The 13,993-nt window shown below is 59.8% G+C and overlaps 1 protein-coding gene across 5 annotated transcripts; it reads right to left on the bottom strand.

Moving 5' to 3' along the window:
• Positions 1–381: 381 nt before the first annotated feature.
• HFE (homeostatic iron regulator) lies at positions 382–7,623 on the bottom strand. Of its 5 annotated transcripts, none has more exons than XM_045817265.1 (6): positions 7,590–7,623; positions 4,798–5,061; positions 4,373–4,672; positions 3,332–3,598; positions 3,108–3,221; positions 382–2,331 (listed from the first exon to the last, which is right to left on the bottom strand). In XM_045817265.1, exons 2-6 carry the CDS (start codon positions 5,033–5,035, stop codon positions 2,291–2,293), a joined length of 960 nt encoding a protein of 319 aa, XP_045673221.1. In that variant the 5' UTR covers positions 5,036–5,061; positions 7,590–7,623; the 3' UTR covers positions 382–2,290. The 5 variants fall into 5 exon arrangements, with proteins under 5 accessions (XP_045673221.1, XP_045673218.1, XP_045673217.1 ...); XM_045817262.1 differs by lacking the exon at positions 7,590–7,623 and adding an exon at positions 7,241–7,573 and having other exon boundaries at positions 3,332–3,556; XM_045817261.1 differs by lacking the exon at positions 7,590–7,623 and adding an exon at positions 7,241–7,568.
• Positions 7,624–13,993: the final 6,370 nt, after the last annotated feature.

The following is a 13,993-nucleotide window of genomic DNA, read 5'->3' as shown; positions in this document are numbered from 1 at the left end:
ACACTGTGTGGGGCATGACACGTTCACTTGCGCTCTGCAGCCGGACTTCACTTGCCTGGCTGTGTTCTGTCCATCTCATCTTGGTATAGGTCCGTCCTCACAAGTCTGTGCCACACTTAAACATCAAGAAAAGCAGTCAGCACTGCCCAGACCAGGAGACCCTCGTCATAACTAACAAAATAACCAATGTGTCCCAGTTTAGATGCTGCTGCTATGAGAGTGAGGTAAAATGAAGAACTCACCTATCACAGTTGAATGAAAATATCCCATGAAGTCAAATGTAGAATGTTTAGATGAACTCTAATTGTTCCCCAAATGACATAATACGATGGACAACTATATCGGGAAAATCGTGCTGCATACAACACAACTCACCGTGCATCTATTAAAATAGATGTATTTGATGCCTTCACAGATTTTCACATAGCAATACTGAGAGTAGCACACATTATTAGTAGAGTTTATCATTGGCTAATGGAATGGCAGTTTCAGTTTAATTCATTTTCAATTTTTCTAAAGTAAGTCCCTATTACATGTACCTATATCCTCTTAACTTTTGCAACCAGAAAAAAAATTTTTTTTAATAGTTGAAATTTCTTTGCCCAAATTAAGTCCCTACCAGCAAACTTTTGAGCTACACTTGGGCTCCTGAGGCACCGGCCCTCCGACACAGAACGCCTCAGGCCACAACTCTGCAGCCGAAGGCGGGCCGCAGCACCAAGGCGGCATGCGTGGCTGAGGCGTTTGCACTTGAACCCCTCACACAGAGTCGGGTGAGCCACTGAGCCAGAGCTGCGCACTCCTGAGAGGCTGGTTAGATTGAAGACGTGAATGTGCACAGCTGGGGACACGAACCAGACTCCCAGGAGCCCCAGGAACCCCAGGAAGATGCTGGGGACCTTCCAGGCCACTGGGTGGCTTCGTTTTGCCATGTTTAATACGACGGAGTTGCTCCAGCTCGTGGAGGGAAACGCCCCCAGGGTCTGACTGTGGAGGCACTGCTGTCGGGAGGGCGCCGCGCTGCCCCCTTAGCAGCACAGCCACTACGGACACCGGCGATCGCAGCCCTGGCCTGGACGCCCAGGAGCACCGGCAGGGAGAGCTCATGCCGGCCCCCCCAGCACTTGGAGAGGGAGTCCGGCTGAGACTGCTCGCTGCTGCCTCCCCGGCAGGCTCGTGGGCCCAGCCCACTGAGAACACAGGCCAGGAGGCGGGAGAGCAGCGTCCGGTGGCCACGGCCCTTCTCTTCCACTCAGTCCACGCAGCTAGGCGTCCAAACGCTGTGGGTGGGATGGCTGAGATCAGAGCGACAGTGTGAAAACTGTCCCGACCTCTGGCAAGTTGTGCTTCACTGTGTTCGCTAAAAAAAAGGGGGTAACAGCTCTCATGTCAAAGAACCATTGTAAGAACCCTATGAAGAAATGCAGGTACATAGGTGCTCTGGACCGAGTCTGTTTCCAAGCAAGTGCTTTTGTGTAAGTGCAGCCATGGTCAGCATTTGCGCGGTCAGAACAAAGGGAAAGGGTCGGCGGAGACCACAGGGGACATCCCTGATCCACCTGGAGCCTGGCACAGCACAGAGGCCGTGCACGGGGGCGGGGGGGGGGGGCGCCACTGGTCTGGGAAACCCACGTGACACCTCCGCGCGCCAGACCGAAGGCACCCTCCTCAACGCACTTCCACCCACTTTCTGGAAAACGATCTTAGCGCACACCGACATGCGGGATGTCTCTTCTGGCAGGGGTGTCTCCTCACCTCTGGCCTAGCGTTGACCATGGCCCAGACCGCTCTCTGACAGAGGCGCCCACGGGGGCGGGGGCGTTATTGGAACACAGAGACGCAGACGATTACATGGAAACTTGAATGGGCCCAGGAAAGGCCTGGGGGTGTGTACGGTAGCAGTAGGAGAACGCATGCCCTGAGCAGGGCCACAGCTCTTCCCACACACTCAGAAGGAGGGTACGAGTCCCCGAAACTTCCGGAGCTTCACGGCAGAGGCAGGAGATGAGATGACGCAGGTGCGTGGGGCCCGAGGCGCGGCAGGAAACCGAGGCCGGCTCTGGATGCAGCCGGAGATGCACCCACCACCTCCGGGAGCCGTCACCGTGGGCGGGGGCTGCCGGCCCATAGAAAGTCACAGACCTGAACGGGGACCAGCGAAGGGCAGGGAGTTCCTGGGCTGGCTCCTGTTGGTTGGTTGGGTCCAGCGCTGTCCTCAGGCACCAAGAACTCCACCGGCGCACCCCAGGTCTCGGCCTGTCTCCTGCCCGGCCGGGCTGCAGGCAGCCCTTCACCCGAGGTCGGCCAGGACGTAGGCCCCCGGGGCTGCTCCTGCAGGGACAGGGCGAGTCGCAGGCTGGGCTGGCCTTCCACCCGACCCTCCTCAACTCTGACCCCTCCCTGTGCTCCCTAGAAAGGAACTGGACTCCAGGCACCGTTCCCTCTCCCCTGCAGGTGCTTCCTCGCTCTCCCACCGGCCTCCCGGCCTCGCGTCCCACCTTCTAACGCCTGGCGCTCTGCACCTCGCACTGTGTCCCTCCGCCTCTGCCCCCGCACCGCTCCCAGCGCTCACGATGCAACTTCCCGCAGGCCCCAGGCCTCCTGGGGCCGGGCTGCCTGCCGCTCTCTCCCGCGAACCACAGATGCCCAGGAGGCAGACAGGCGGGACGGGCGACTGGGTCGGGGAGCAGTAGTCATCTCGGGCCTCCCGCGGCCGCACGGGCACAGCGGCTCAGACGGTCTCTTCCCTGGTCCCCGCCTTCTCTACGGGACTCCTGCCGCTTCAACACCCAAGGCCTCCTCGACCCCCAGCTGGCGAGGTCGCTCCTCCCGTGACGCCCAAGCACTGGCTTCGTGGCTGCACCTGGGCCCGAGGCCCTCCCCCACCTTGACCGCGCGCCCTGGATTTCAGGCCGCACCGAATGCGCGGCTCCCGAGAATGCAGCAGGAACCCCGAACCCCACACTGCCTCCGATGGAGGGGCCGGTGCTCCCAAAGACAGAGGGAAGGCGCACTCCCCCCACCCAGGGCCTCCCTCTGCCCACGTCCTGCGGGACCGGAGTGCGTCCCGGGCAGAGGCCCTGACGCCTCCTCCGTCCTCTACTCACGGGAAGCCTGCCTGTTCCAGAGGGTTCTGAACAAAACTCCGGCCGAGAGGACGGTGACACCAACGGCGAGCCCACTGATGACTCCGACGACCAGGGGGCCGGGCTTCGAGGGCTCTGGAACAGCAAAGGGAGCGCCCTGAGCGCGGCTGGCTGGGGGCAGACCCTCCCCGCCGCGTGGCGCGCCCGGTTCCACCCCCAGCGGCCCACAGCCCGGCTGTCCATACCCCAGGTAGCAGTGAGGGGCCGCTCCAGGCCCAGGTGCTCCACCTGGCAGGTGTGCCTCTGCTCCTCCCCGGGCGGCACGGACACCGCCAACCAGCCCTGGAACGTCCCGTCCCCATTGGGCAGCACGTCCACGTCCTTGGCGTCCAGCGGCTGCCTGTCCTTCATCCACCGCATGGTGATGTCATGGGGGTAGAAGCTCAGAGCCCGACACTGAAGAGTGGTCACTGCGGAGGCCACGTGACGAGCCACCTTCACCGAAGGAGGAACTGGGCAGGAAGGAGGAAGAATCTGGAGGGGGGACCCTCCCACCCTCCCGCGAGGACCAGGGCTCTCGCTTCCCCCTTCCCCGACGCCGGAAGGAAGGGGACGCCCTGTGCAGACCCAGCGGGCTGCAGACACACCAGCCTGCGAGCTGAGGCGTCCCCAGACACCGCTCCGGAGGGGGTGGCCACGTGCGGAACAGCCGCAGCGGCCTGTCGTCCTGCCCCGTGTGTCAGAGGCGCACCTGTTGCTGCGTCTTCTGCTCTTTGTCAACGTATTGTGCTGGATCTGATAAAAGCGCCCTTCCGGAGCACCGGGAAGGATTGCGCTCGGCCCTGGTCTCCCACCCGGTGCAACCCAGGGGGGTCCCAGCCAGAAGGGGCGTGGCAGGATCCCCAGCCCGCGGGGGCATGGCCTGCTCTGGGAGACAACCTTAACTCCCAGTCTGCGGCTCTCTGACCGGCTTCCTTTCTTGGCAATTTCTTGCCTGGGTGTCCCTGGGACAACGGACCTCTCTGACTCCTACAGGGCACATACGCACGCAGGGTCTGGCTCAATGGAGACCGGATGCGTCTTTGGCCACACGCGCAGAGAAAATAAACCAAAGCTCTGACTCGAGGTCGCATCGCAAATCTCACTTAGAAGGTAGAGACCTCAGGGCGGAAACCTCAGACCTCAGCTCCCCCCACAGGAAACACGGCCTCGGCCACCTGGAAAGCCCAGGGGCAGGCCTGCGCCCCCACCCGCCCCCCACTTCGTCCCCAGGGTGCGGGCCGTACCCAGCCGGTCCAGGAGCCCCGCCCCCAGCTCCAGGAGCCTCCGCAGCTGCTCGGGGCAGTCCGTCTCCAGGAAGGCCCTGTTCTGCCTGGCCCGAATCCTGTTCACTTCCCACTCCAGCTTGGTGGCCCGCGCCTTGGGTGCCGCTGCCGTCCAGTTCAGCGTCTTGGGGCAGAATTCAAGGTGGTCCTCCCCGTCGTAGCCGTATTTCCAGAAGCCCCTGGTGCTGTTGTCCTGGAGGATCTCACAGCCCAGGATCACCTGCAGGGTGTGGGACGCTGGCAGTGCCCCCAGCTTCGTCACTGAAACCAGAGGAGCGGGGTGCTGTCTCCACCGTCTCCAGAAGCCGAGGGGCCTGGGGAGCAAACGCCTTCCCTCCTCCCTGCCCCCCCGGAACCTCAAGTGCCAGCGCCCCCGCCCCACGTACCCTTGCTGTGGTTGAGGTTGTCCATGATGGTCCAGAAGTCCACTGTGAACATGTGGTCCCACCCCTTCAGGCCCTGACTCAGCTGCAGCCACAGCTGCCCAGCGGCCCCTCCCCAGGCCCACGGGGTGCGGGGCTCTGCGCGGCGAGTCTCGTGATCGTAGGACACGAACAGCTGGTCGTCCACGTAGCCCAAGGCCTCGAACAGGGGCAGCCCCAGGTCGGGCACGGTGGCGCCCATGAAGAGGTAGCGCAGGGAGTGTGGCCCTGGGGACGCAACAGGCGTCGGTGGGCCCAGTGGGCCTGGGAGACGCAGGCCCCTTTCTCCTGAGTCAGCTCCTACCCCCTTCTGGTCCAGGCCCCGCCCGTGCAGTGACTGTCCAGTCTGCTCCCCGGTGCGCCCTCCCTCTGCCCAGTGGGGCTGCCGCCTAGGCTGCCCAGCACTCACCCAACTGGGACGGGCTACCCTGGGGCCAACGGCTCTGGAGAGCCCCGCGGTGTCCCCGGCTGTGGCACCGAGCTCAGGAGTCGGTGCTCAGGGCTCATCGGACCCGAGTCCGGAGGGGTTTGCTGTTGGGTTTCAGTGCTGCCGTCTCTGACCCTGCCCTGGGCCCACCCTGCTGTTACGGGCTGTGGGGTGCGCCGATAAAGAAGAGTTCCTTCCAAAGCAGGTTGGAGGGACAAGGCCTCTCCTCCGCTCGGGCGAGTCTGCCCACGTCCTGCGTTCGGGCTGGGTCCCGGCGCGTGAACCACGCTGGGCTGGAGGCCGGGCTCCGCGCAGGCTGCTGGGTGGACGGCCCCGGGAGCTCACCTCCGCCCCGGACTCTCAGAGCTTCCGCCCGCGGGGTGGCCGATCGGAACCGCACACTGCCGCCCCAAACCACCGATTTCCCTCAACTGCTCTTTCTTCTGCCTTCACCGTCTCAGGAGCGGCATCACCGGTGTCACCCTGCAGCTCGGGCCAATGGAGTCACCTTTGACCCCTCCCTTCGTCACACCACGCACAGACCCTTGGGAACTTCCTTCCACACGTATCTGAGGGAGGGGGCGGTTACACAGGCCCGAGCAGAGCAGGAATGACCGGCCAGCGACCAGCTGTCCCCGGGCAGAAATTCCCGGGTGCCTAGCAACAGGGCAAAACTAGAGGAAACAACCACTGTAGGCTAGGACCTCACCGCCGGGTGACCCTTGCCCCCTAGCAGGCCCTGCGGCCTGCAGCGCAGACCCCCTCGGAGGAGGGCCGGGGGCTGCAGAGCCCCTTGCACTGAGCACGGAGCCCTCGGGACGAGGAGGGTCTGAGCAGCATCACACAATCTTAGGGACGGGGCCTCGGGTTTGCTGAGGTTGGGCCAAACCGGAGACACATCTGGGCCTCAGCCGGGGTCGGCTCCAGGCCCAGAAAAGCAGGAGAAACGAGGCGGTGGCCGGCAGAGGTCAGGGCCGGCTGGGATGACTAGTGGCCGTCCACTCCAGGGCCGACCAATGAGCAGAGACAGGACCTTGATGAGTGTGCTCTGCAGACTCTGCCCTGAGACCTGCCCTAAAATGCCCACCTGAGGAAACAGGTAGGCGCCCTCAGGATGAAAGGCCCAGGTGCGGCCCCCACTGGGGACAGATGCAGTGCTCAGCCTCGGAAAACCTGACCTGCTAAATTCCCTGTAACCAACCTGGGAAAGTCCTTTAACCCCCGTAACACCTACGTATGGATAGCTCCTACTCCCACAGGCAAAGCGGGGCCGGCAGCTCGCAGAGGCGAAGGTTCCCAAACGCAGGGCATTAGTCCAGCGGGAACCGCCGGTGTTTGGGGACCGGGGACGGCCCCCGGATGAGGCAGCACCGTCGCACGGCGCTTCAGTCCCCAGCGCCGAAAACCACAGCTGGGCTTCCCGTTCCAAAGTCACGTTTCCAGGCGGGACAGTCGCCAAGAATCAGTGAGGCCGGGGCAGAGCCCCGTCAGGGGCCGCCAGCCCAGTCTCCCCGGAGGTAGGGCTCAGACCCCGCCGTCTCACCCCGCGGCCCTCGCACGGCGTGCTGCCCCCCAGCCCGGCGGCGTCCAGATTTCTAGGCCGCGGTGGCCCTCGGTGGGGACTTCTGAGGACGTGAGGGGGGAAGTGACAGAGAGACAGGAAACCCGTGACCCAAACCTGGAGACCCGCTAACCCAGAGCGGCCTCCAGGAGAAACGCAACGACCGACCCTGGGGAGCGTCAGGTCCGGGAGGGAGCGCTGGTTCCGAGTGGGGACAGCGCGTGGGGACCAGGCCCCGGGCGGGCGGGCGAGCGGGCGGCCGCGCAACGCACCCGCGCCCCACGGCCGGGCCCTCCCAGGCGGAAGGCTGGGGAGGGGGAGGTGCGCGAAGCTGGCGCCTCCCCCAAGCCCGGCGGCCCCCGCGGGCGGACCACGGCCGGTTTCGCGTCCTCGGACCCCCGCGTCCCCGCCGTACTCACGGGCTCGGCCCTGCGCCGCCGCGGTCCGCACCCCGAGGGCCCCGAGGGCCCCGAGCAGCAGGAGCAGCGCGCGCCCGGCTCGCGGGCCCATCCCGGGCGGCCGCGGGGGCTCGGGCGGCCCGAACGAAACTTCCTGGCCTGCGCGATCCTTTTCCGGCCGCGGGTGGAAGCAGGGCGTCTCCCGCACGTGGACTGTCCTTCCTGCCGCCGCCGGGCCCCGAGTGCGCGACACCCGGGGCCCCGGCTGCGCCACGGGCTTCGCACACCGAGGGGACGGACCCGGGACAGGACGCTTGAGGACCTTCTGACCTAAATATTTAAATGCTGGGTCATGAAAAAATTCAGTTACACTTGTCAAAACTTCTGGAGTTCCATGCGGCTGTGTTGTTATCGGAGTTAGAATGCTTAGATTTCATTGTTTGATTGGAATTAATCCAACCAGAATGTTGCCCAACTCCACGGGGTTGCTAAAACGCGGTCGCCGGCAGATAGCTTTGTTTACCTGCATCAGTAAGAGAAGGGTTCACACCCCATGCCCCGCCTCCCAGACCGCAGGCTCCACGCTCTGTTGGGACAACTACACGGTGATTTCCCTGCCGCGGCCTTAACGTAAGGGTTCCAGTCAAGCAAATTCCTTACAGCTGTGTCTGCAGACACCGTGCTCCCGTGAAAGGTTTAGCAAGGATAGCGTTTAGTCAGAGCCCCCAGACACTGAGATTCTTGTCTTGGCTAGCAATAAGATTAACCAATCAGAGCCTATCTTTTAAAAACATCTTTTACAATTCATGTAAGCTATTTACATTTCACAGACTTTGCAGCAAACTGGAGTCACCTGGAGAAACTTGAAACTTCTGGATGCCCTGCGCTTGCCTTCACGCACTGATTTAATGGGGGGGGGGGGAGCGCCACCTGAGCATCCCGGATTTCAAAGGCCTCCCCGCCCAAAGCACACACGACCAAGTTTGGGAAACGCTGCCTTAGACGTTTCCAACCATAGTAACAAATGCAACGCATCTGATTTTCCTAAAACCTTTAAAGACCTGGTATATCCAGTAAGCAACGCCTTCTGCACGTAGGCAAATTCTGGCCAAGGGAAAAAAATCAAACTTGCACATCAGGGCCTCTCAGCCTCAGGGGGAGAGGAATCCGGCCCGGCGGATGCCGAATATTCGGGACGAGTGCATTGGGGCTGATTGCGCTCTGCCTTTCCTCCGGCTCCGTGACAGCTTTGCTACTGAGATACAGTCCCCATACCACACCACTCCTCCGCCTAAAGTGTAAAATTCAGTGGGTGCGAGTACACTCACAAACGTGCACAACCGTCTCCGCGGTCCACTTTGGGGGTCTATTCTCTCCACGGGGAAGCCTGAACCGTTCAGCCATCTCGGTGGCCCCCTCCTCCCCACCGCCAGCCAATCACAGATCTACTTCCCGTCTCTGTAGACTTGCGGGTTCTGTACATTTCCTGTGCACTTGACCCTGGAACAACACCCGTCTGAACTGCCCCGGTCAACTTACATGCTGATTTTTTTTTTTTCAATTGAATGCAGTTCAGTTGACACGGGCCGTGCAAACCCACATTGTTGGTTGGGGAAGGACGGCAGAATTTTTATTATTGTATGTATTATATATTTTAAAAGGGAGAGAGATGACCTTGAGGAGGAAAAAGGAACAGCCACCTGGTGCATGACAGCACCTACCAGCATGCCGGACGGAAATGGGCTGGGGTCCAGGCAGGTCCTCCGGAAGGGCCTGCCTCCATGGGCGCCAGAAAGGGTCTGCAGACGCCGCAGTCCGTGTCGCTGCAGACGAGAATTTTCCCAGCGAGGTTCAGTGGGAGCTTGGCGGCTGCTGCAGGTGTGAGCTCTTCCGGGCTTACGGGTGCCCGTGCCGAGTGCCTAGCAACCACGGGCTTGCACACGGGGGTGGGGCGGGGCAGTGGAAAGCTGAAGGAATGCCGGGGGTTGCATTTCTTAAAGCCGGACTCCCAAGTTGTGGTCTCTGGACCAGGAGCATCAGAGTGGCTGGGGACCTGGCAAACTCAAATTCCCAGGCAGATCCCAAACCTGCTGAAACGCAAGAGCAGGAGTGGGGCCTACTCATCTGTTTTAGGAGCCTCCTCCCCCACCCCGCCCGCACCAGCTCTGATGCACAGTCAAGTCTGGGGACCCCTGGGGACGGTTTCTCATCTGATGGGGCGGGGGAGGCATGCAGGCTGTGCAGATCAGCCAGCTTCCACCCCGCCCACCGTTGTCCCATCGGAGTGTCCTGTCAGGGGTCTTCACTTTGCAGCTGCAGCTCAAACCGCCTCTCAGCAGCACTTCTGGCAACTTCAGACAAATGTATCGCTTTCCCGTTTGCCAAAGGACCTTCTGCATACCGCTGGTTGTTGTTGGCTCACAAACTCCATCCGTGTTTATGAGGGGAAATTGGAACCAGATAAGCTAAAAGAGGGAAATAAAAGCCACCTGCAATCTCACTTTCCAGAGACAAAACCCTGCACCGCAGTGATGTGTTTCCCACTCGTTGTTCTTCGCAGACGGCGCTCTGGCTGGGGGCGGTACACCATACACGGACTCACTCAGGGTTCCGGTGTGCAGCGAATGAAGACGGAGTGAGTGAGCGAATGAGCGACCAGGATTCGACAGTGAAGCCAACTGCAACCCCCCTTGAGGCCCTCCTGCCATGCGTGTCCCAGGGCACCTGGGTCACGTGAGCGTCAGGGACGTTCTGTTACGTCCGTGACCAACAGGAGCAGTGGGTGAAGGGGAAGGTCCCCAAGCGTCCGGTCCTCTCGACAAGTCCAGTGCTCGGTGCAAATGTTCCCTGAGTCCGAAGTCCCGCTGGCTTTGCCCCGGCCCCTCCCTGCACCGTGGCCTCGCTCCACCTCCCTGAACCTCCACCTGCGCATCTGTTAAACGAGGCCAATGGTTTCTGATCAGCAAGCGACACTTTATGGGAGTGCCCTCTTACCACTGACTGTTCACAGACATAGACAGGAGAAGCCAATGATTACAGACCGCAGGGCCCAGGGGTGTCCAACCCTTTGGCGTCTCTGGGCCACTCTGGAACAGGAAGAGTTGTCTTGGGCCACACATTCAATACATTGCGACATGTAGTCACAAAAAATCCCATAAAGTTTTAAGTAAATGCGCGATTGTGTGTTTGGCTGCATTCACAGCCGTCCTGGGCTGCATGTGGCCCGCCGGCCGTGGGCTGGCGGCCCTGCGTGCAGTGACGCACTTTGGGGCGGGTGCCGGCCGACCCACACACTGCCGTGCGCGCGTCCGGTTCTGCCCGCAGAGTGAGGGGCCAGAACAGCGGCCACTCTGTACATTGTTACCCGTCTGCTCTCTCAGCCTGGGGAACCTCAAGGGGGAAATGTCAATGTTCATTATCCTCCCGTGAAACGTGTCCGTATGCTCCTTTCAGTCTGACCAGAAGAGCAGCCGAGTCTGTTCTCAGGTGCACTCCTGTGCAGCCCGAGTGTCCGGAACCCGCCGTGTGGAATCTCGCGTCTGACGAGTGAATGCGCGTCTGTGCCGTGAAGGCGCGGGGGTCGCAACCCGCGAGGCAGATTCGTATGGCAGAGGCACACACACGCTCCAAGTCTCAAATTCCTCCCTTGGAAATAGGTGATAATACCAGCTATTTTATAAAACGATATTTAGAATTCAATTTAAAAAATCAGAAATTGATACATGAAGGCTTCTGCCCTGTGCTGGGCATGCTGTCAAGGCTGGCCGTGTTTATCGTCACTAACAGAACCGCAACGACATTAGCAGTGACGTGGCTAATCGGAGGCTGCACCGTCGCACCGGTTGCCCAGGTCAGGGCTACCTCACTATTAAAATAATAATAAGATGAAGATAAAACTTGAGCAAACTTCCTCCATCTCCAGGTTTCCGTCTCCAGGCTTCTAATGCTTAGTGGCTACTCGCAGGTGAGACACACACACGGAGGAGGCTTCTCCGTGAGACCGTGTGCACCCCCCTTTCCTCCTCTGGACTCGTTTCCGCGCGGCACTAGCAGCCTGGCGTTCGCGTCCCAGCCTGTTCCCCTCCGGGGCTCCCCCTCCATCCCAAGTGGCAGGCACCTCGGGGGTGTCATCTGTACGGCTCCAGCTCAGTTCACGTTCTGGCGGAGCCCACGGGGCCCCCCGGGAGAGCTTCCTGTCCCCCAACCCTTCCTTTACCTCTACGGGGAGTAGGGAGTGCGTTCCCCAAAGGCCCTGGGAGTCAGCCTCTGGCTGACTGCTCTGCGCCCTGATTCCAGTATCACAGCTCCGCCAGGTGAACTAATCATTTATTTCTGTCAAAATCCGTGCAGAAACGAGCTTTGGAATCTCCTGAGTAATACAAGGTCAACCCAGAGTTAATGATTGATGGCTTAGCCGGCACGCTGCGCCTCCGCGGCGCTGCCCAGGGCGGTTTGGATTTGCTCGCCATCTAGTGGCCATGTGAGCAAACAGCACCCTCCACTGGGCAGGCCTTCAGGTGAGCCAGGGTGAGGCCGGAGCGCATCGAATTAAATAGATCAAGTAGCCTTGGAAAGTTTAAAGGTCAAACTTCAGTTCTTAAAGAAACCAAGTTCCTCACCTAAAATCTCTTTACAATTACTAGTTAGCTCCTGGGTGGTTTTAATTTAATTCGCTAAACGACTCGTGTTTTGCCCGTTCGCGAAAGCCATGGGGGGAGGGGCGGGCCTCTTCGCTCGACCTTCTGTACAGTCCGCCCTTGGGTGCGGCCACGTGCGGGGCGTGGTGTGTGCCTCGCACACGGTGCTGGGTGACCTGAGGCACAAGACAAAGTCACTCACCCTTTACATCCTTTAACCCTTGTTAGTACATAGTGTCCATTTTTATTTTTCACTGCATAGCGTTTAGCAGATTCATTATTACTGTCATTACCGTCACAACTGCTGTACCTTCACCAGGAATCTCGCAGTCTTGTCCCTGTTAGGCAGGAGCCAGTCCCGGCGTTCCTGTTTTTGCACAAACAGTTTTTTCTGGCGTCAGCCTTCCTTCCACGGTGGCCATTTCGCTGTAAAAAGAAAAGAAGTCATTTCGTATTTTAAAAGTTCGTGTGTAAGACCGTGTCTGTGACGGGACCCTACTTTTTCACAGACCTTCTTGAGGTCCCTTGGCCCCCGAACTCCGCCAGGAGGGCAGAGCTTGTCCTGTGTACTCTCCCGTTCCCGAACCCCGAGCCGCGCTGACTGAGTCTTTGAGCAACAAATGAATGAACACCAGCCCGATTTCTCTACACCACTGAGACCGGCAGGACGTTGAGTCTGTTCCTCTGATAGTCTTGCTCATCTATGGACTTACTGCGGTCTCAGAGCTTCCAGTGGCCTCAGGGTCATCGTCTGGCCAGTGGGGGTAGTGATTTCTGTTCACTCAAAGAGATTTAAAAGAGCGGTTCAGGGAATAACAAGAAATCAATAATTACAGGAAGGCTGTGGAATTGGGACGTAGCTTCTAAAATAAGCATTGGTTGGCTTGGAGCGCCCTCTTGTGTCCCTTAGGACAAACAGCAAGATGTAAACACCTTTGTACTTAATTATGTCTGGCGGTGTTCTCAGTATCGTCATTAATCCTCATAAAAACCTGTGATCCAGGGGACACTATAGATGAGAAGACTGAGGCACAGAGTAATTACTCCACTTTTCCCACGGGCTGTAGCCGGCAAATGAAAGCGGAATTTGAACCCCGGCATCCCAGCCAGTTCTTTCGATGCTCTACGCCGCCTCTGCATTTTTCCTGGGTTGTTTTACAAAGCTAAGGGGAAATTATAAGTACTACACTATTAACCATGACAAGGATAAGAAATCTTGTATCCACTGAAGCACAACCTCAAAGTCTTCAGCAAACAAACTAACAGGATACGAATGAAGTGTCCGCCGGGAGCTCAGCAGTGAAAGGGGCCGGGGATGGAGCGCCGGGTCCCCCTTGTCTACTGACAGCCTCACCTGCGGGACAGTGAGCGCGCACACAGCTGGGATGCAGGAGGCCGGGCCTGGGTGACCGTGTGGGGGTCACGGTGGAGTTCACCACGGAGGACGGGGCAAGGAGGGGGCCCCAAGCACAGCGATGGGGGGTAGATTCTGAGTGACAGGGACGGTCGTGTGTTCTGTGCTCACCTACCACACCCAACACACACACACACACACACCCCTTCCTGACGGGCTGGCTTCATCTCTTCTTGTCGAACTTGCTTAAGATGGTCCCTAGGCCCCGTGACCTTTCAGAGGCGGCCCGGGAAAGTGCGCATCCCTGGAGAGAGTGATCCAGCCTGTTGGACTGGGCCTTGGCCCACTGCCGCCCACCCCTGCAAAGCCAGGAGAATGCCACCTTTCTCAGGGTTGGGGCCCAAAGCAGGAGGGGCTCATGGGCCAGGAATCTAAGGGCAATAAACCTCAAGCAGGACTCTGTGGGGTCAGCCTGTGCCCTGGAATGATCCACAGTGGCCTAACTGAACCCTCACTCTGCTCCTGGCGGAAGTGTCGCTTCCATTGACCGAAGAGGAAAGGAAGTCGGGGGAAGGCTGGGAACTCAGCTCCTGGAGATGGGAGGAGCTGGTGCTGCTCACCAGTGTGCTGGCGCCCCCACCCTCTCTTTCTCTCCTCTCTTCCGCGTCACCTGCTCAGCTGTGTTCTCCGCCCGCAGGCAAGCCAGTGCAGTGGCTGCTATTACATGCCACATCCCTTGGTGACCCAGGAAAAAAAAGGTTTTAATGACTCCCAGTTGGGGCC

The sequence above is a fragment of the Phyllostomus hastatus genome, unplaced genomic scaffold, assembly GCF_019186645.2.
Source record: "Phyllostomus hastatus isolate PE091 unplaced genomic scaffold, TTU_PhHast_1.1 phas_scaffold_216, whole genome shotgun sequence".
Lineage (NCBI taxonomy): Eukaryota > Metazoa > Chordata > Mammalia > Chiroptera > Phyllostomidae > Phyllostomus > Phyllostomus hastatus.
The sequence above is the reverse complement of the archived record's forward strand: the minus strand, read 5'-3'. Positions and strand labels throughout refer to the sequence as shown.

Excerpts from the sequence above, each read along its gene's own strand:
- HFE (XM_045817261.1), bottom strand. The coding sequence starts at position 7,331 with ATGGGCCCGCGAGCCGGGCGCGCGCTGCTCCTGCTGCTCGGGGCCCTC. Across the intron at positions 5,062-7,240 it reads GGCGGCGCAGGGCCGAGCCC|GGCCACACTCCCTGCGCTAC; the intron begins GTGAGTACGGCG and ends TTGCGTCCCCAG. Across the intron at positions 4,673-4,797 it reads CAACCTCAACCACAGCAAGG|TGACGAAGCTGGGGGCACTG; the intron begins GTACGTGGGGCG and ends CTCTGGTTTCAG.